At 41.3% G+C, this 21,910-nt stretch overlaps 1 protein-coding gene across 9 annotated transcripts in view; it reads left to right on the forward strand.

Moving 5' to 3' along the window:
• The window catches only part of TANC2 (tetratricopeptide repeat, ankyrin repeat and coiled-coil containing 2), a 195,997-nt gene that overhangs the window by 20,259 nt on the left and 153,828 nt on the right, over nt 1–21,910 (forward strand). For all 9 annotated transcript variants that reach the window (XM_032091741.1, XM_032091740.1, XM_032091744.1 and 6 more), the window contains exons 2-3: nt 9,511–9,573; nt 17,748–17,847. In XM_032091741.1, the coding sequence (XP_031947632.1) occupies nt 17,781–17,847 (67 nt within the window). In that variant the 5' untranslated portion in view covers nt 9,511–9,573; nt 17,748–17,780. The remainder of the gene's footprint in view (nt 1–9,510; nt 9,574–17,747; nt 17,848–21,910) is intronic.

Below are 21,910 nucleotides of genomic sequence, written 5' to 3' on the forward strand. Positions count from 1 at the left end.
AAGAAGTGGGAAGGTAACCAAAGGGGGTTCCTCAAGCCTTGAATTCCTGCAGCTCTGGGATAAGAGTTTGTGTCAAAGTGGGGTGTATGTATGGATGTTGGACACAGGATGCAGTTACTGCTGTGGAATGTGAAATTCTGCTCTACAAAGAAAATCTTTGCACTGCTGGTAACACTTCTGTGCCAGTCCTCCTTCCAGACAAGAGACTGAATAATGTACGAGTTAGTGGTGGTGCCACAGGAGAAACGAGTGATAAGTAAGGGTAAGTCTTGGGTCACCCTACTCTTGCCAGCAAATCTGCTCGATGGCTTTAGAGAGGGAACAAGTGTGAGTGGGTGTGGATTACTTCTTGACTGATTTTTGCAGTTCAAGTATTTCGATGGTGTAGACTTCAGAAGAAAAGCAAGCCAGTTATTTTTGTTGTTTCTTCTTGTCTTCCTTGGTTGTACATGCTCTTCAATGCCAAGAAATGGATAGGATTTGGGTTTTGCCTCAGTGAATGATGACATAAATTATTGGTGATTATACATGCCAATTGCAATCATCTACATTCCAAATGTGGGGGGAAAATACATTCCCTCTCTTTCCATCTCTAGGAGGCGTTTTGCTTTCCTCCATATGACAGACTTATAGTATCTAAAAAATCAATTTGTTTTTATAGTTATGCAGCTTTATGAAGAAATCTCACCCCTCACTGCCGAAGTTTTATTAAAGCTAAATGGGGGAGGGTGTAAAGGCTTTGTCTAAAACCCCAAACCAACACTGCGGCGTTCAGCTCTGCTGTATTATCATTGACTTTGATACACACTTTCTGATACTCCTTGACTCTATCCGTGAGTCACAGACAGAGCATTTCCGTTCCCAGAATGAAAGAGAACAGTGTCCCCGAGCATTCTGGTGCTGGAGGGACTCAGAAAAGCACTGGAACTGCAGCATCGCCACCACCCATCCTTATCCTTGGCTGTTGGGACCCTCCCCCTGCCATGTAGCCCTGGGAGGGGGGCAGGGGGTTCCCTGTCCCTGCTCAGCCTCGTTCCCCGTTGGTTGTGTTGTGTTCCCCTGCGCGGGCAGGGACCCTCGGGCCCCGTGACTGCGGCAGTTCCTCGGCAGAGCCCCGGCCATGGGCTGCAGAAATAAACATCTCTGAAACATCTACCAGGAGTTGGTCTATATCTGTTTCTTTCCACGGGCCTCGTTGGTTGATTCGCGTGTTGCAGTATCTGCACTGGAACGCTTGGCTCTGTGAAAGCCGGGAAAGGACCGTGCAGAAAAGGGAGGCAGGACGGGTGTGTGATACACTGAGCAGGGCAAAGCAAATTGCACGCCTGGTTTTTCCAATGCTCCTGTACCAGCTAGCTGAAGTGACTAAGGCACTTCTGAGCCAAAGGCAAGGCTCCTGAGGCCAGTATAATGTTTTGGTTTACAAATGGGATAAGTTAAGAGGGTACTTGGTATTCAATGCTGACTTCTTAAGCCATGGTAGTGTAGTTTTCAGGAGTCACATTGGAAGTAACTCAGTCTTGGATTTGGGAAGTGCTCAGCTAACAGTCCCTCAGAGACTAAGAATATTTTCTGCCTGCTACTGTTTATCTCCTCAAGGCTTTGTGGACTTCATTCTTTGTGATACCCTTTGTGGACCCCTAACAGCATGCTTTAAGGTTAGCTGGTTTCTCCTGTTAAAAAGAATCTCAGTAGGCTTTCAGTTTTCACTTGCATCACGCTGAGGAACCACCGTTGTTTTTGCCAGAACTGTAACTCTTTATATCCCCATTTTTGCTGCTGGCTGTGGGATGAAACCAGAAACTCCTGACTGTTGTTAGCTGAGGAGGACAGTACGGAGTGGAGCTCATGTATACAACACTGAATTCTTTTGAAGCCTGCTATGTGCTGTAATTTCAAATGTGCTTGTACAATGGCTTCATTTATAACTCATAGTTTTTAAGCACATTGTCTGAAGTAGTGAGGTCTATGGTAAATATCACTTACATACATCATGAAAGATAAAAGGTGCATAAATAAGCCCTTTCCTTCAAGTACTTATTCAACTGTGTGTTCCCTTGTTGGAAGGTTTGAAGAAGTGACTTAAAGCAGGATATCCACTTCTGCCAAGTCGTAGTTTTCCTGCATGGAATAGTTAGCCAGCTATCAAATAAATGAGAGTCAAGCGAAATGCTCTCACTTAAATCCCCTTATCTTTGCTGCGTTTCACTCGGGATCTAAGATCTGGTCTGTAGCATTAGCAGACAGTTAACAACACAAAAAAAGACTGTTCTTTTTATTGTAAGTGTGGATTCACAGATGAAAAATCCTTTGTAAGGTATGTTATTTCCTTCTGTCTTCCCTCTTGTTTTAACCCAAAACCCAAGTTGTTTGTGTATGTTAAACCTTAGCACTACTGATTTTGCTGAGTACCAGAGATGTTTGAAAGAGAACTGCAGCTATATATGTTTGATTGACTTTTTATAAGGACATGTACTTCTTCCTGAGAAAGCCGTCAGTAGGATGTTACTTTTGTTTCATTCAACTGTAGATAATTCTGTCCTCTGGCAATACGAAAACAAATTAATGCAAATAAAGTATTCAACATACTTGTAGTACTTCTGTTAAAAAAAACCAAGACCCCTCTTTTACCCTCTCTCTCCTTGAAAGGCTGATTTCTCCCCCTCCTCAATCCTTTTTAATTTTTCCGGTTTCTTTCCCCTATCTGCACTTGCTTCTCTTTCTCCTGACAAGTGGTTTTATATTCACATATTTCCAGGTTGTTTCCACATGGTGTATTTACAAAGAGGAAAATAGGCTGGGAAGAAGACTAGTGTTTGAATACTTGAGATCTGGTTGCACTTTCTGAAGGAACAAAGAAAAGGTTTTGACATTCTTGGTTTGTTCTGTAGAAGCCTGGTTAAGGGTTGAAGTAGATGTTTTATATCCTCGGGGGGTTATTTTATCTCCTCAGAGGGTGCTGCTAAAGCAGCACAGTGACAGCTGTTGAGGTGCCTCCTTAGGTTAGAGCAACAGAAGTTCTCTGTGGAACAGGTCCTCTGCATGTGTCCTTTCAGACAAAAGTTAAATGAGACAGACTTGTGAAAAATGAGCCCAGTTTCTAGCAAAAATTAAAAGAAACCAAAAAGACAGCAGGGAGAAGAGGGAATGTTTGCCAGTCTGTTCTGGAACTATCTCCAGCAGGCTCTGGCTCTTCCCAGCTGCTTCTCAGCCTCCTCCTTTACCTGTCTGACACAGCATTAGCAGTAATGGTGGTGTGTGGACACAGGGATGTAAACATGACCCTTGCGATAAAGCTGTGCTGTAAATGCCACTCTTGAAGTTTAGCAATTTCATCCTTAAATTTGTTAGAATCCCAGGATGGTTTGGGTCGAAAGGGACCTTAAAGCTCGTCTCATTCCAACTCCCTACCATGGGCAGGGAGACCTTCCACTAGACCATGTTGGGTTGCATGTATTTGAGCAGTGTTGTCAGAATTTTTTGTTTGGTTCTTACTGAAATCCCTGGCAAAGCTTGCAGCAGCACTGAGAGGATGGGAATAGGCTTGGGATGTTCCAAAGGCCTGCTGTGTTAGATGTCCTTTCACTGTCATGGTGTCTCTGGACCATTAAGTCTCCTTGTCTAGATGTTTGCTCACATCTATTAGAAAATTCCAGTAAGTCCTCTAGCCTTGAATTACTCTGGAAGGAAAATATTTTTCTTGGTGCATCTTGACCATAACCCATCATTTCCTCATCACGTGGGCATGGGGGGGTGCAGGACCCAAACCAGCTGGTTAATAAACGACAACTGGTCTGAGACAGAGGAGAGGGAGGGTGACAGGCTGTATTCAGAGCTACTAAACACAGGATGGTCATTAGTGTGAAGACATGAGAGAGGTGAGGGCTGGGGAGCACCGGGCGCTGCAACAACAAAACAGCGACAGGTCCCGCCCCTAGATTGCTGGGGAAAATGTGGAAGATAGGTAAGTCTGTAAATTTTGATAAATGTGATTAAGATGCTGAAAAATGCGATCCTCCATGAATAGGTCGGAACTATTTGTTAGCAGAAAATAAAATGATTTTCATAAAAAACCGAGAGTCTGAGTTGTTAAGAGCAGAATGTGGATGTCATCTACATTTAACACACAAGGTGGGGTTTTTTTAAGGTACATGTGATAAGCAAAAAAAAAATCTCAATTTAAAGCGTGGTCAATTTTCTGATTTTTTTTCATAATTCCGTTGATGTCTGGATGCTTTCCCGTAGTTGTTTAGAGTGATGATCATGAAGAAACTGTTGCCAACTTAAAGTATGGTAGAGTGGATGCTTGCTTAATACTGTTGAAAATCAGCCAAGACGTATCTAATTCTGGACTGGAGTGTTATGTTGTATGGTTTTATTTGTGGAATTCTTGATTTATCAATGGTCTATGTTCCTGTGTAATGAACTGTGTAAGTACAGTCATTATGTATAGTAACATATGATTCAAATCTTACTTTTAATTAGAGAATATGAGGTTAAGAAGACAAAATCTTTGTTGGATGGAAAGATGGAAACACGAGACTTGTTTTCCAGATTAGTCCCCAGTAAAATCAGGTCAGTCATATTTAGGTGACAGTAATTTAAAGAATGTTGTCATTTTCCTGATCCTTGATTTGTTACAAGACAGACATCGTTAAAACACACATTTTGCTTAAAAATTAATTTAGGCAAGTTAGAACTGGAATCAAGACTATTTTTAGTCAGTAGGTATTTTGTTTCCAACATGTACGTATGTGCAAAGAATTTAAACTGTGATTTGATTTGATTTTAGAATACCATCCAGGCTTACTGAGTTTATCAGATGAATACCAGCTGGTGCATCTGACAGCCAAAACTAGAAAAATAACCTCATTTAAAGATGGAAATCCCTATTCATGAGACCATTTCAGAGCCTTTGCTTTCCAGCAGGACTGGTTGAGCAGCATGTTCTGATCATTGGGTTAGTTTTGGTTTTCAAAGACAGATGGTCATTGTGTTTAATGTCTGTGTATTAATGTTCTGTTGATAAAAGTATGAGTAAGTTGCTAATTTCTCTGGGAAAATAGAATTAAACTGTTGAGGTCAGGATACATGTGACCTGTGCTATGTTTGGTTCAGAGGCTTCAGATTCAATTAGCTTTGCAAAATTGCTGTGAATTTTTACCTGCTTGCTTGGATTGAGGGGAGAAGAAGGTTCCTTTGTTTAGGATGAACAGAAAGCTAGTCTTATTTCAGCCTTTTACTTGGATGATTCTCAGTACTAATGTTCAGTATTTTCAAGTATAGGATGGGTGGTATTCAGCTCAAGATGTCTTTGAGAGACTTCTCAAACTTGTTGCTATGAAATCGGATGTTCTGGTATGATTTCAGACTATGCAGTCAAGTTGCCATGGATGGCAGCTTTTCTGGTTTCTGCCTTAAAGCTTCAAGTCTTTTTTTCTTCATGGATTTTAGGTTGGCAGGAAAATATTGCAGCTACAGTGTGTGTTCCTGTACCTGAAAGTATTCATTCCTTATGTAGGCAGTTTTCTGTGTTAGAGTATCAGGAAGGTGCTTAATTCTGACAGCTGAAAGTGTCAACAATATTGGGATTTTTTTTTTTTTTTTCATTAACCATTCTTACCTGTTTCAGTAATTCCTACATTAGGTAGGAGCCCTTCTCTTGGGCAGTCACTCAGCTGGCTTTGATTTTATGCCTTTTTTTGGTGCATTCATGCATGGGGATATTTAAAAATTGAGTTGATTTGCATGCTCTATACTTATGGGTTTAATAGAATATAAGAAAAGTTCTTTTAAAGAAACATTTGAATGTAGATGTGAAGGATGTTAGGGGGTGGTGAATGTGCAGCTTTTTGCTGTTCTACACTTTAGTTGTTTTTAACACGTTCTTCTGCAGAAGAATTCAGTGGTTGTTACCTGCAGAGGTATAAGCAAGAAATTATTTGGGACTGCAGGATGACTACTTTGTGTGTGAGTTACTTAACTACCTCCTGCCCTGAGTGTGTAGTTTTTAAGAGTTTACTTACTTGGCTTTGTTACACTATTACTAGCTTGTACTTTTTTAATAGCATTTCTTTGTTCTCTTATTCTGGAAATTGCATAACATCTGTTCATTCTCAACTCTCTGAGCAGCTCTGCCCATGATGGCTTCATTCAGAAATTGTCTGAAGCAGTGAAAAGGTCCCAAACACAGAGAATTATCAAAAAATATTTAAAGTGGATGGTTTCTGTTACAGTGATGGATGTGAACGCAGTGATGGATGCACTGGAACTATAAGAAATGTATAGTTGAATTGATACTGTTCTGGGCTGAGGATTGTTCAAAAGAAAAGGAATTAGCAGTTGGTTGCAAAGTCAGCAAAAGGATCCATGGGCAAAGTGAGGTTTCCTGCTGTTCTGTGTCACAGGAGGGCCTTGTGACATTCTCAGTGGGTTTTGTTTCTGTTTGTGTTGTTCCTGACATAAATTACCCAACTCTGTTGGCAAAAAGCATTCATTATATTACTGTCATTATGGTGGAACTTGGGAATATTCCTATTCCATGGTCATGTTTTACATTTGCAAACCTGGATGGCAATTTGGAGTCGTTAGCTGGCAATTCTTTGCTGGATTTTGTGGGCAGAAATCCCCCTTGCCAGCAATTCGCTTCATGGGCAGAGGCAGAAGGAGTCTGAAGCAGCCTGCAGCAGTTCAGCAGCTGGCAGGACAGTGCCCGGCAGGGACGGTGGTGTTACCCAACACCCACCTTGTGCCTGGGAAGGAAACCAGCAGAGCAGAGTGGTACCCAGTCAGTTACTGGTTTGGGAGGGGAGAGTTAGGATGTTGGACTGTTACCTTCTCCCTGCCAAGTCTAGCAGAACTTGGGAAAACAATGCTGATACAATAAGAAGAAAAGGAGTAGTTTTGTAATAATAATTTTTTTTAAAGATATTATGACTTGCAGCCGTATCACAGGCCAGAGGTTTTAACCCTCCAAACTTACAACTATCTTCAGAAACCCTGACTGAATGTTGCTTCTGATTGAAACATGCCAGTTGTGATTTGTGTGTTTAATCAAGAGCGAATAATTCTAAAAGCGATTCTCCACCAAAGCTGTTGGTTTATTAGTCTCTAAATGTGTTTGTTGTGATACAACATGTCAGAATTTGTAACTTTCGTACAGTTCAATAGCAGAATTTACAAATATAATTAGAGGGTTAAAGGCATTTAAAGAATAAAAGCCCTTTAATGACATTCAGTTTTTATTGACAACCACTAGTATCTGCTGCATTCATATAAAGATTTCTAATGTAATCCTGTGAGTAGATAAAAGCTCCGCTATTTAAAAGCTCCATGCAAAGCAGATTCATTGGATCCGCTCGTGGAATGCAGATGGGGAGTTCCTGAGTAGATGATGGGTTGTGAGTGCCTGTCTGCAGCTCACACAGCTCGCACAGGCCATTCCTGCTCTTTGTTTTACAGGGTATCACATTAAGAGCTGTATTAAGAAGATAGATGGCAGCAAACGGAAACATTTATAAGGAGTTATTTTTAGTTATTCCATGAATGTTTTCCGTTTTCCAAACATTGTAACATTGCTGTTTTTGAAAGAAAAAATTTCTCTTAAATCACTCACTTCAGGTGCTTGCAAGTACCCAGATTTGGACCGTTTAAAAGAATTGAGGAGAATGCCAAATAAATGTTTTAATACCTGTTTTTTCTTTTGTCTATTTATTTAGGATCTAAGGAATACAGGTTTTTTTTAGAATCAAAGAATCCCAGAATGGTTTGGGGCGGAATGGACCTTAAAGTTCATCCACTTACACACCCTACCGTAGGCAGGGACTCCTTCCGCTAGACCAGGTTGCTCCAAGCCCTGTCCAACCTGGCCTTGGACACTTCCCAGAGATGGGGCAGCCACAGCTGTTCTGGGCAACCTTTGCCAGGGCCTCCCCACCCTCACAGGGAACAATTTCTTCCTCCTATCTGATCCAGCCCTGTCCTCCTTCAGCTTAAGGCCGTTTTCTCCTTGTCCTGTCACTCCATGCCTTTATGAAAACTCCTCCTCCAGGGACTTAAATAATGTGAAGTAGTATCTAATAAAAGTCTCCCTTGATCTGAACCTGTTTGGGTTTAGGTTCCATGCTGGTCTTGTGCTCTATGTGATGGGACACTCAGAAATCTGTAGCTGAGTCTTTCTGACCAGACAGTTTCTGCCAAAGGCTGAGTGCTGGGGCATTCAGGTGATTTGGGGCGCAGGCAGGTTGTACAAGCTGGGAAGGGAATTTGAAGAAGGAACATCCTCTCTCTCGCAGAGCAGCGGAATGCAGCTGGTGGGGCAGAGCCCAGGGCAGGGCTGTGTGGGAGCTGGGCTCTCTGGCAGAGGCTGTGGGACATTCCTTCTGTCACAGGGATCCCCATTAGTGCTGCAGGGTGAGCTGCCTTTGGAGGTTTCCTCGTTTGACTGAACGAAACCTCCCCGCTCCTGTGGAAGGGCTGTGCTTGGTTACTGGCTCTAGTTGTTTTTCCAGAGAAATGAAAAATTGAAAGCAGGGAGGTAATTGGCAGCCCTGAAAAATAAAATAGGGTTTTTCATTAATTTATGGAATGTCTTACAGTTTTACATACAAAATTATTAATCTAAGACCATAGGAGAAGTTGCTGTTAGGGTTCTGGAAGCACCATGAATCCTAAGTAAAGCTGTCAATTACTTCTCAGTATCCTCTTGCAGGAGAACAAAAAACCCGACCGATGCAGTTGAACACTTACGCTGCTTTGCTTTAAACTTTCAAATACAAGGTGGCCTCAATTTACTTGGATTCTTTTTGTTTGTTTGCTTGATGACAAATGAGATGTGGCTGTCTTTCCTTCTACTTGCTGGTTCTCAAATGAGATTTCTAAACCATTAGATTGGTGAAGGCTGTAATACAGTATCGTCAGCCCAAATAAAACACAGGCTGGGAATAAAATAGCTGCTCTGGTCTGTTTCAGTAAGTGGCAAGATATATTTCTTGTGGCTTTTCGTTGATGAACTTGTTCTAAGTACGCGATGGCAGAGCGAAGGGCCGAGTACTGAACCCTTGATTTAGTGCTGGATCCCTCTTGGGAGTTACGTTTATGTAAGGATTGAGTTTTTAAAAAAACAGTGGGGAAGTTGTAGGATTTTAGCAGGAGAACTTGATAGGATGAAGGGAAATATACTTGTTAAATCATGTACTGTATGATGTGTGTCAAAAGGAAGTTGATCTGCTTTTCTTCTCCTCCCATTTGAAAAGTGGTGAGAAGGAAGAGGCAAGTGACCAAAATTAGTATTGATTAACAGCGATTTAAAAGCACGAACATTCACTTTTTAAGTGTAATGATAAAGAGTGGGGTGTAGCTGATGCTTACACAGTAATACTCTGGAAGAGTTGTGGGTTTATTCCTGGGATGGGATTACTGTAGCTCTGTGTGTGCATCTGGACAGGATGGGGCACGGAGGGTGCTGAGAAGATGCTACTAAATTCGGCTGGGTTTCTTTATGTCTTTCAGGACTTGCAGTGAATGGAGGAAGACACCTTTTGCTAGAGATTTAACTTGTCTAAAGCTATCAAGGTAGGAGAATTTTTTCTTCCTACAATCTCATGTGTTCTTTGCAGGTGTGATTTAATTATTTAAATAGAATTGCAGTTGTCTTCTGTTGTTCCATTGTTAATGTGTGATCACCTGAAATTGGAACAGGGGCACTATCTTTCTATAACAGTTTTACCAATTCTTAACCTGATTGTATTAGAGAAAAAGATGTAAGAGCTTTCACATATTAGTGTTTGATCATTCTCTTTTCCTACTGGAGGTAGGAAAGGAAAGGGAATGGATGTAATAAAACAATGTGTGGGATTTTATGTTATTTACTGAGTTCATTCTAGCTGCCTAACTAAAATATTGATACTTTTTTGTAAATGCAATGTGTAATAGTGACACTGCATTCTGTAAAATGTACTTTGGTGTCTTAATTTTTCAAGGTTTTTTTAAGATACAAAATCCAAAATATTCCGTGTTCTGAGAAAATCTCCAGTGCTTGCCATTGGATTGAACTCCAGTTTCATATTAAGTAATATTGAGACTTGAGCAAGTTTGCAGAACAGGCTTACAGCAGCTCCTTAATTGGGTCTGTATTTTAAGATGTATTTTTGATTATTTAAAAATGAAGAAATTAATCACAGTTTCCTTTAATCTCTTGGAGTAGACGAGTGCTATAACATTTTCTGACTTTACACATTGCCCATTTTTTTGTTTTCATTTTCTGTTGTACCAATTAATCTTCAAAAGTAACTTCAGATTGGTAGGAGCCTCAAGCAGAACAGAAGCTGGTGTGATTCTGAATGACAAGATTTTGGCTGCTCCACATCACAGCCAAAAGCTGAGATGCAAGAGCTGAGATGCAAGAAACTTGCATTTCAGTCTTGTGGTGGCTCGGGGCAGAATAAGGATGGTGGATCCCAGCACAGTGAAGTTTGTTGGTTCAGCACAGGAAGGACGTGGAGCTGTTGGAGGGAGTCCAGAGAAGGCACCAACGTGATCAGAGGGATGGAGCAGCTCTGCTGTGAGGAAAGGCTGAGGGAATTGGGACTGTTCACAAAAGAGAAGACTCGGGGTGACCTTGTAGCAGCCTTTCAGTACCGGGAAGGAGCCTGCAAGAAAGATGGATGGAGGCTCTTTACAGGGCCTGGAGTGACAGGACAAGGAGGAGTAGCTTCAGTGACAGAGAGTAGGTTTGATTAGGTATGAGGAAGAAATTGTTCCCTGTGAGGTGGGGAGGCCCTGGCACAGGCTGCCCAGGGAAGCTGTGCCTGCCCCATGCCTGGAAGTGTCCAAGGCCAGGTTGGACAGGGCTTGGAGCAACCTGGGATAGTGGAAGGAGTCCCTGCCTATGGCAGGGGATGGGACTGGATGAACTTGAAGGTCCATTCCAGTCTGGGCCATTCTATGACTCCTGATGAAGTAAGTGCCCTAGAATTCCTGCCAAGGCAGTTTAACAAGACTCAGCTTGTGCATAACTGTACCACATTTTATTTCAAGCTTAAGTATCTGTTCACATGGTTGTTGATGGAGGCAGCTACTAATAATATTTAAAACCAAAGCAATAATTTTAACTGTTATGAGCAACACAGAAGACACTAAAAGCACCACAGATGAATTGATGAAAGTGAGGTGATGGCATTTCTTTTGGTTACCATTTTTCTCCAAGGCTGGATAATTGACATTGTATATGGAGAACTGAAGTGTCCTTTGGGAATTCAGTCTGTATCATTAATCTAGAATTAGAAACCAGGTTATGCAGAATGACAAAGCCTGGTTCAAAATTAAATTTCCTGGATTTCAAGGTCATTGCATTTTCATGTTGAGGAGAGAACCGACTTTTGACTTTCTCCTAGCGAGTGATTGAGTTCTTTCTGCAATGTTTCTGATCTTGTTTTAAATAGGTGTTAAACTTCACACTAAAATAAAAGGTATTGCTGGAGAAATCTTTTACCCATAAAAGTAAATTCAAAAGTTGACTGAAAAGCTATTGTTACAAAGTCTATTAGTTAGTATTCTGTGGTTGGTAGGGTTATCTGTTGAGGATGGTTATTGCTTGAGAGTAGTGAGTTCCTCTGGATTCAGAGTGAGTCATAAGCTGTCCGTCAGTGCCGTCTCTCTCTGAGAGCAGTCGTGCTTTTATTCTCCATTGTCCTTACTCAAAGGATGCCTGTGTTCCAGACAAAAGGAAAAACAATCTCCTTTCAGCAGAGAACGGGAAGCTCGAGCCTGCACAGAGCACGAGTGTGTTGAGGGATTGAGCATTACACCTTCCCGGTAGTGTCCTTCTGCCTCGCAGCTCCAGGTGCTAATAGCCTCCAGAAGTGCTGTTTTCCAACCAAAATGAGCTGTTTGTCTGCTAAATCGTGTGGGTTTCGATAATAATACAGTGCTTGTCTCCTTCCTCCCAGGCTGTAACTGTGTCAAAATTACCTGTGTACAGAAATGCCACAGACTTGGAGTGAACATAATCACCACAGACTCATGAAGAGATATGTTTGGCCACATTCACCTTAGGGCTGTTGTTGGGAGCTTCACAAACGTGGAAATACTACTTTGGTATGCTCTCAGAATTGCTTTTTAACTGGAGCATTAACAGCTGCTTCATTTGATAAAATGAAAGCAGAGATTGAGGCCAACCTCCTGCTTCCTTGTGAAACGTTACGTTGACCTGCTGCACACGTTTTTCCGGTGGGAATACTGTTAGGTGTTTTATGGGTGTATTTTTATGTATTGCTATCAAAGATAGTTGGAGAAGCAAGGACAATGGGGTCATATCAGGAGAACAGGAGAAAGCACAAGTTCAGGGGCTCTTGGGTTATGGGAGTCAGTGCAGGGTCTGTAGGAAAGGCAGTCCAGAGACCACCAAGTATTTGTTTAAGAGTGGATTGGCAGATCAGCCTTCACATCAGGCCCCCCATGATAGTTATTAGTGGTCAGGCTTTTGTGGGGGAACATAACATCAAACAGTTAATTTTGTCGTTCTAAAGCCTATTAGAGGACTCTGTTTAATAAACTCTTAATTGCTTAAAGACCTCTAATTAGTAGGGTTTAGTGCTTTTAATACTTTTGTTATTTTCCTATTTCCAAATAATCCTAGAAGTTCTTGGCAAGCTTGCTAGGTCACAACAATGCTGTTTTCATTCGTGAAGTTCCTGGAAATATTTAATCTCTAAATTCTGCTCCTGTGTGTTTAAATGTGCACAAACCAAGCCTATAAATACACATTTCTTTTGACTTCAGCGTTTTTGTAACCAGTTATTCCCACCCCTTTGGTGAGTCAGAATGTTCTGGGTGGCAGAGTTTAATGGATTTGATTGTCATGGAGTTCATGGAGCTTCTGCCATTTCCTGACAGTTCTCAGTGATGGCTGCGGCCATCCCGGTCCTGCTGTGAGCATCGAAGTACGGCTTAAATGTTCTTTAGTCTTTGTCATCAGGCCGTCTCTCAAAACATCCTCTGGAATTTCAGGGCAATTTAAAATAAGAGTTCAGGTTAAACTTTGAGTAATTAATTTGAGGAGCATGCGAAGTTCCAGTCTGGCAGCAGTTACAGGCAAATGTGGAACGCATCTGTGTACAATACGTGTTAAACGTGGAGTAAATGCTTGAAAGTCAAGCTCTGTTGTGTGTTTTGTTTTCACTTTTCAATTTATTTCATCTCGTGATAATTAGTTTTATAAATCTGTCACTCGTGTAAAAAAAGTCCTTGTTACCTCTTCCTTCCTGAAGCTTGAATGCTCTTTGGAAATGGTTCACTAATTTAAGAAAAGTTAGATTTTTTTGGTTTCTTTTGTTCACAAAATGTTCATTTACGTTTTACATCTTGTTAAATCCTGAAAGCTAATACTCAGAAAGGTTCCTTTTTATGGCATCTTAATATATGGTATTTGTTACACACACTTCTTAATTTCTACTGTAGTAAGTTCAGCTTCCCTGATGAGAACAGCTAATCTTGTGCTACCAGGAATCTTTGCAATAGAATATTTTATGAGTAACAAGCTTCTCTGTTACTTTGCATAACTGAGTATATTTTCTATCAAAGGACTTTTGGGGAATTTTTTGAAAGTCACCCTTTCAAAACTTTTTTCTTTCCATTGTTCCTTTGGGGAATTCAGGGAAGGTGTACTGAAGGAATATGATGCCTCAGGTTCTTCTGAGATGGACAGAAGCTGATATATAAAGGAATAAGCAGTGAGATTCTCATTGAAAAATGTGCTTTAATCGAAGTTCACAAATACTTCTACTTTATAACATTATAATTATTTATAACGTTATTTTTTATAATACTATGTTTGTATCTATCAACATAATGTACTGAGACTTTCTGACTCCACAGCATTCATAAACTTCTGCTGAATATTAAGAACATTCTGGAATTAAATTCTGTATTAATTTGCTGCTGCCTGACCCGGAGAGTGAGTTAATGGGATCTCATGAGCTGGCACAGGCTTGTACTTGACTTTTCAAATACAAATTAATATCTGAAGAGGCAGCTGACAGAACTGTTGAACCACCTCCATTTTGGCAAGACGGTTTCTTTTTTTGGTGTTTTTTTTGGTTTGGTTTTTTGGGGGTTTTTTTTTTTGTTGTTGTTGTCTTTTTTACCCATTCAGTTAAAGCTCTGCAGTGGCCACACTCTGGCTGTTCTGCTGAAACCTGTGAGCATCACTGTGCTGCATGGGAAGCCTGACTGGGCTGTCTCCTGGCTGAGACTGGGAACATGCCTGGTGATCCCAGATACTCTTTCATCTTCAGCAACACTCAGACAACCTTTTTTTTCCCCCCGAGACATATACAGCAAGGAAAATACAGGGATAATGTTTCTATTTCTTTTAAAGTGTTTGTTTGTAAGACCAAAATGTTTACAGTAATTTTATTTCCTACAATCAGTTTTTGGAATGCTTGTTCCTTTACATAGGTATTTTCACTATGGAGGTGAGGCAGGAACTGAACACTTAAAGTGGAAATCAAATTCTTAAGAGATGTGCATTGCACATATGACTTAGGGTGCATTCCCCTCCTTTTGTAGTTAGAAACTTGTCTTATTGGAAAAAACACAGAATTCTTATCTTAAGGTATACATTTAATAGCTTCTCACGCTGACGTGCACAAAATTTGCCAGCAATGTCTGTACAACTCATTGGACATCAAACACTCTTTTGAACAACAGCTTAGCTTTGCTAATCAGCTTTATGTAAAATGAAATTTTAGTTTTAGTGAGGTGATCAGAGACGAGGACAGTGCAGGGATCTGGTTGTTCTACTGGTGGTATATAGGCAAAGAATTTGCTTTGGTTTTGTAATTCTGTGTCTGACAGACAATACCTCTCTATAAAAAGAAGCAAAACTGGCTTCTGTGGGCTGTAATAATGTGTAGCCACCTAAAACATGAGGTGGTTTTTGCAGCCTGTCTACAAACTCTGTCTAAAAATTAAGAAAACACTGAAATAGGCCTTAGTCATCCCGAAGGATTGAGATATCGCAGGCTTGTTCAAGCCTAGCATTTGTTGTAAGTCTGCAGCTTGCAGAGCTCAGTCTGCTTCTGCCCCCTCCACTTTGGGGTCTTTTCCTCATCATATTTGTACTACTGCTTTCTCATGCTCCAGAAGCTTTTATTGTTTGTGTATTTCATTGAAATTTTGATTTGTTAGAAGATCAAACACCGTGTGACAGAGCATCTGGACAGAAACCAGGAGATGGTTGAGCTGTTTTTTCTAAAAATGCAGCATGGAGATTGTACCTTTTTTATTCATCTGCTGATACTGTTGGAGACTTGTGCTCATACAATGTCTTCATTTGGTTTGGTAAACAACTTGCAAATGACAAGATAAATGACAAATCAAGTGTAGAAGCTCTTGGTTGCCCAAACTGTTGCCAGAGGCATCCTGTGTCAGCGGGGGAGCGAAGGATCCCCATCACATTCCTGCAGCTTTTGCTTCTGCTGATAGAGCTGCTGCTGATCCTGGAGAAGGGAATTGACCTGGGCTGTGAGGTGCATTAAGGAGTTCACGGGGTAGGATGAAAAATTGTCTGACCCAGCTCTTCCTAATACTGTAATTCTGTTTGCTGTTTAATGCTTCTAATTCCATGAATTAATACAACCAACAGGATTTTTCATTTAGAGTGCTTATTCTTATATATTACTTCTGGCTTAGCAGTGTTGGCTGAACAGAGGAAGCTCAAAGCCACAAAGGGACATGGTTGTGCACGAAGATGAAAACCAGCAGCTGATTTTGGTTACGTGCTCCTCTGCATTGTGAACACCTTAACTAATATATAAACTGTATAAGTCTAATGAATGCTTACCCTTAGAATATATCAATATTGTGTGTAAGATACAATGAGGAACCACGTCAGGAATTGCTGCTAAAATAGTCACAGAATCGCTGAGTGGTTTAGGTTGAAGGGACCTTAAAGAGCATCTAGTTCCAACCCCCTGCCATGGGCAAAGTAATCTTCCTGTAGTCCAGGAGTCCCCTGAGAGTATGGAATTAGCCCTTGGGATATCCCTTGGCTGGTAACTCAGGGTCTTAATGCAAGACATCAGTTCTCTCTCCACTCTGGTTCTTAGGAGGAAATTGGTGGAGGCCCCATCTGTGCCCTATGCAGTGCCTTAATTCAGCCCTAGTAGCAGCACAGCACTTCCTATTGGAAGTCCTATTTGCCATGTGCAAGATACTGGTAAATATCATTATTAGCAAAACTATCAGGCTCACCTTTGGCACGGCCTAGGCTCAGGCCAGTTGACTCCTTGAACAGAATTTGGTTGAATTCGGTTGTAGCTCAGCACTGGCGGCACAGCTCTGCTCAGTTCTCTCCACAGTGCAAGCCAACATGGGGAAAGTCCCTAAACAGTGGTCTGCGTGCCCAGACGGAATTTTTTTTGATAGTCATGGAACAATGGGATGTTCCGAAGGGGACCTAAGCCTTGTTTAGGAGCCTTGGGAATGAGCTTGAACACCAGCTCCTTGTGTTTTGGTGGCAGAAGGGTGCCAGGTGAGGCTCAAGTGATTCATAAATGCAGAGGAAATACTGATTCCGCCTTTTCTCTTTAACGCTCATCCATGCGTGCCCACAGACTCCCAAATCTGTTTGTGGAATCTGGTAGGTGAAGTCGGGAAAGGCTGAAGTTGCTGTCATCCCTGGGTGCTTACTGGGGCTTGGGATGTGTGTGCTCTGAGCTGCTGCCCTGGAATGCTGGTGTCTCTCAGTAAGTGAGTAAATCATATTAGAAGGACTTTCAGTGGCTTTAAATATACATATAAAGCTCTTTGAACTGGGCGTTACTGTGTTATTAGACTTGAAAGTATCAGAGAAATGTGAAGAAACGCAAGATGGCATTTACTGAGCACCCTCCAAGAGGAACCAAATATTGTTATAGGAAAAAAATTCATTATTTATTTCTACAAGATGAATATGTTACCTTGTAACTATGGAATATAATGTGTACAATAGGAAGAAAATTAGGATTTATTGTATGTACTGATTAAAGACTCTTTACAATTCTTTTGGTCTGGTTTGAGCTGCTTTTGTTGTAGGTGTTTTGATGCTTTACATGCTTTAATAAGTGGCTGTTCCCAGCACAGGCTGTCACTGTGCCTGGTGATCCCAGACACACTTTTATCTTCAGCAACAGACAACCTTTTTTTTTCCCCCCCGAGACATATACATAGCAAGGAAAATATAGGGATAATGTTTCTGTTTGATTTTTTGCATCAGTTACTCTGGGTTTGAGCGACTTGCCTCCTCATGACAATTTATTCAACTCGCAGGAGAATTTGACAGTCAACCAGCCCAGGAGCTGCAGAGCATCTGGAGTCGTGGTTGGTGTTGGCAGGATTGATTTTCTGAGCAACAGGAAGGGCAGCAGCTCCTTCTGATGGGTTTGGCTTTAATAGTGATGAGAAATGGAGGCAGTTTGCTAAATGCTCTGTCTTTCCCACTTCAGTGTGATGATAAATTATTTGACGAAATAGCTTGGTTCTACCAGCAGCACTGGAACTGTGTCGTCCTGGAAATAAAGACTGGATAACTGAAAGCAAACTGAATGGTAGGCTTTATATGGATGTTGTTAAGGAATTGTATTGGCAAAATAGTTTGTCATCATTTTACCCTGGTTTTAGCGCTTCTTTACCTCTTCTCTGTAATGGCTTCCTGTTGTCCAAACGGGAGAGTTGATTTTGGATGTCTGTTGTTCTGTTTTCCGCAGCTTTTGGAATAAACCACGTGGAACAGGATCGCCATGTTTCGAAACAGTCTCAAGATGCTTCTTACAGGAGGGAAATCAAACCGCAAAAACAGGTCCAGCGGTAAGTAATCGTCAGCACCTCGTGCATGTGGAATACTGGCACTTTGGAAACAATTCCTTTTATGTGTGTTTTGGTCTTAGCAGGACTTTCTTCTTGTTAATGAACGGATGTACTAGTTAATGATCTTGTAGGCTACAAACATCATTATACTTCATTCTAATATTGTGCTGTACTTTTAATTTGAAACTATATGTATATTTAATTTAAAATGTATGTAAACCATCATCTGGTTTTATTGGGGAGATAAGATGTAGGGAAAACCAAATGAGAGTTCTGCATAATCTTGTGCTAAACAAACATCAAGGTTCACATTTCATTTATGGGAAGTAAGAAGGTTTTTTTTCTTCTCAAATGTCTGTGATAACTTGTGGCGGTGAAACCTGCTTTATTACGGACAAAACTTGAGACCAGCAGCAATTTCTTTTAAGCTTTTATTTTTAAACAGGAGGGAGGGAGAGGAATGGGAATAGTTGAAATTAAAGGAGAATTTAGTCATTGTTTATGTCCGTTTCGTTTTTCCACATCCCAGGAAAGGAGTTTACAGTTAGTATTGGTTCATGTGGCTTGGCCCGTTTCATCCATGACGGAGACTGGGGGAGATTGTAATTGTAAAACTGAACATCACAAAAATATTGATAGGCTTTAAAAACACTTTTATTAAAAAAAAAAAAACTTTTGTAGTTATTTCCAAAAATGGAGTGTTGGCAGGATAAGAGCTTTTAATTAGATCTTTCATTTTGAATTTTAAAGCCATCTGGCAGCACATTTTAAATATTTTGCGATACGGTGTCTATTTGTGCTTGTGCATCTGTGTTAATATGGGTCTTTATGTTATGGATGTTCACATGGATATTCGTTGGGAAACCACAAGTGAGGATGAGGAGACACAGTGGTGGGAAAGGCAGTGGGAAAATGGGCTGTTTTCCCTGGATTTAAGCAAGTTGTTCTGTATTTCTGCCAGAATTTGGCCATTTTTAGTACCTTCCTGCCCGTGTGGTATTTGGGGAAGGAGAGTTGTGGGGCTCTGCTGTGGGGGCGGCACTGATGCCTTAGGCCTTAGACATCAGTGGTCTCTTACTCCAGTGTCTGGGGTGTTGGTCCATCCTGAAGGCACTTGTCCTGGGAAGTTCAAGTGTGCATCGTGTTGTTGCACTTGGTGTGGGTCTCGAAGCAGGTAAATGTCTGTTTTGCAAAGATGCTGTAGGAATTCAGGCCTGAGGTGATGGCTGTTCATTGCTTTTATGAAGGAGATTTCCTTTCCATAGGAACTCCTCAGTCTCTTGTAGCAGTAGTGGTTAGTGTGAGGGAGGTACCTGCTTGAAAAAACTGGTTTGGAGAAGACCACGTGAGCAGATGGCTCCATCCTCTTGTGATTTGTGTCACATTTGCTGTTTGAAAGTACAAGTCCTTTGATGATACCTTTGGAAAACCGTACATGGACAAATCACCTTAGGTTGTGATTTCTGTACAAAGCCCTCTCTTTGTCAGATGTGCTGCTAACAGGCCCTAGTATTCCTTTTGGCCGATCTCCCGGAACCAGTATTAAGGATCTTGTATATGCCAAGCTCTGCAAATACGTGTTTCTTATTTTGTGAATGAAAAATGTCAGTTCTGAAGTACCGTGATTCAACAGTCTGTTTCTGGGCAAAGCAGAAGAAGAGGTTTTCTTATTCATATATTGAAAAATAATATGACAGAATTGAATTGATGAGGTTCTCTCTAATGCCTAGTGACTGTACTGTATGTTTAATGGAATTCTGACCTTGAAATAAGTTGCTTTAGTGAGAAATTCTCTTTGGCATTCTTCAGGGTGAGAGAGGAAACGGGAAAATGGGAGGATCAGGTTTGTTGTATTGTTCGTGACGAAGTGGCACACATCCCTGCATTGCAAAATAATTTTTCAGGTAATTGTTAATCTGCCAGACTCTTACATGACACTAGATGAATTTGTCGCTGCCTAGATTTTTTTAAGGTAAATATATTTAAGTTTGTATTTCTTTGCAGCGCAGTAAGGAAAGAAAAACCAGTAAATCTTCTGGGTACATTTCTGTGTTGCATGCAGTATTGTAAGCCTGAAACTTGCTATATTTATTTGCTTTGCCGTTCTGGCAAACTACAAATTTGATACTTTAAAAGCAGATTAAAAAGGAGAGAATTTACCTAATATACGAAAGGCATTTGTCACCCTGTCAGGTGACAGGATCTTGATGAATCCTCCCACCCCTGTGAATAAATCCCAGAACAGTTTGGGGTGGAAGAGAACTTAAATGTCTCGTCCATCCTCCTGCCATGGGCAGGGACACCTTCCACTAGCCCACGTTGCTCCAAGCCCTGTCCAACCCGGCCTGGGACACTCCAGGGGTGGGGCAGCCACGGCTTCTCTGGGCATCCTGTGCCAGGCAAGTACTCTAAAGTCTGAGCATCTGAGGCATGTAATCCTTAGGGTCTGCTTTTCTCTTCTGAGTTAGTTAGGAATTACATCTTGCTTGTTCTTAACTATAAAATGCACAGTTTTTATCTGGAGCTTCCCGGCCAGGAGCCTGCCTGTCATTCAGAACATTTTTGGTGCAGGGTTTTTTAAAACCTCTTCTTCTTTCCTGATTCACAGAAGACCCAATTACTTCTCACTTCCAATGTATTTATAGGGCTTTTTGGAACCTGCCACTTTATATTTTAATTCCAGGACTGAAAGGGCCCATGTCAAATGCTCTTCTCCTTTGATTCCTGCCTTTTGAAGATAATGGGCGTTTCTGTGAAGGTCTCATTTCTGCTTGGCCAGGTCTCTGTGCACTTTCTCATCTAGCTGTTCTATTATGGAAGTCTAAGGATAACTTTTACCCCAGAAGAGTTTGAGAGTCACAATTGCTTTTTCAGTTTCAATTCTGAAAGAAATTGCTGAGTGATGAGATCCAGCTGGTGGGGTCCTGTAGATGTCGGGTAACTTAATTTAAGAAAGTGTTAGAAGTGAGGTATTAAAAGACCCATCATGTATTACGGTCCTGAATACTGATTGTATCCACATGTTCAAGGTATTCCATGCAAATAATAGTTTGGCTCGTGTTCTTCCACAAAGATGGCTGGTTTTTCATAAATCCATTTTTAAACAAGGCTTGAGTATGTTGACAAATCCTCTGACCACAGTAAAGTTTGTCCTTGAGTTTATTTAAGCACGAACTGACCTTTCAGGGAAGTTTGTGTTGCGTTTATGTAATTCAGTGTTTTCCTTCTGAAGAAGGCAATGTATCGGGAAGATGTATATATACACAGGCATGCTCTTTGGTTCTTAGTATTCTGATTTATTTGATCAGAATGTGTCTTGTTCATGTACCAAACTCTCTTCCCAGATAAATACAAAATGTTTGGGCAATGAAGCTTCTGCTTCTCTCCTGCACTGCTGTTGTATTGTGAGGGAATTTTAGCAGGCTATATTAGAATAATATGTATTTGTTTACTTCTGATTCACAAATACCTACTTTTTAAATAATAACACCACAGATGTTAACCTAACTTGCTTTATAGCTTAGAAATAAAACAGGTCTGTTCAGTCCTTTGCTGTGCTTAGAGTTTGTTTTATTGACTGACTCACCCATTGCACTGTTTAGCAGCCCATACTGGTTTATGCTCCTGTGTGAGCTCCGAGGGGAGCAGGGGTTCATCCAGCTCTGTCAGACAAGATTTTCACACGTGTGACCATCACCGACTCTAAGAACAAGTGCAGAGAGCCACAAGGTGCCCCCTGAGCCTCCTTTGCTCCAGGCTGAGTCCCCCCAGCTCCCTCAGCCTCTCCTGGTGCTCCGGCCCCTTCCCAGCTCCGTTCCCTCCCTGGCCATGGTCTTTTTTGGAGCGAGGGCCCCAGAGCGCAGGGCACAGGGCTCGTGTTTTGGATACATGGGGGATTTTGTGGCGTTTCTCCCATTTACTGACAGGTTAGTGATGAAATATTGGTGCTTTATTGGGGCTGAGCCAGCAGAGGGAGCAGGAGTTTTCCATCAAATCCCACCGAAATTCCTGTGCTGATGTGCAAAGGAGATAAAAGGTACATCTTCCCACATCAGGTGACCTT

This window comes from Corvus moneduloides, chromosome 26 (assembly GCF_009650955.1).
Source record: "Corvus moneduloides isolate bCorMon1 chromosome 26, bCorMon1.pri, whole genome shotgun sequence".
NCBI lineage: Eukaryota > Metazoa > Chordata > Aves > Passeriformes > Corvidae > Corvus > Corvus moneduloides.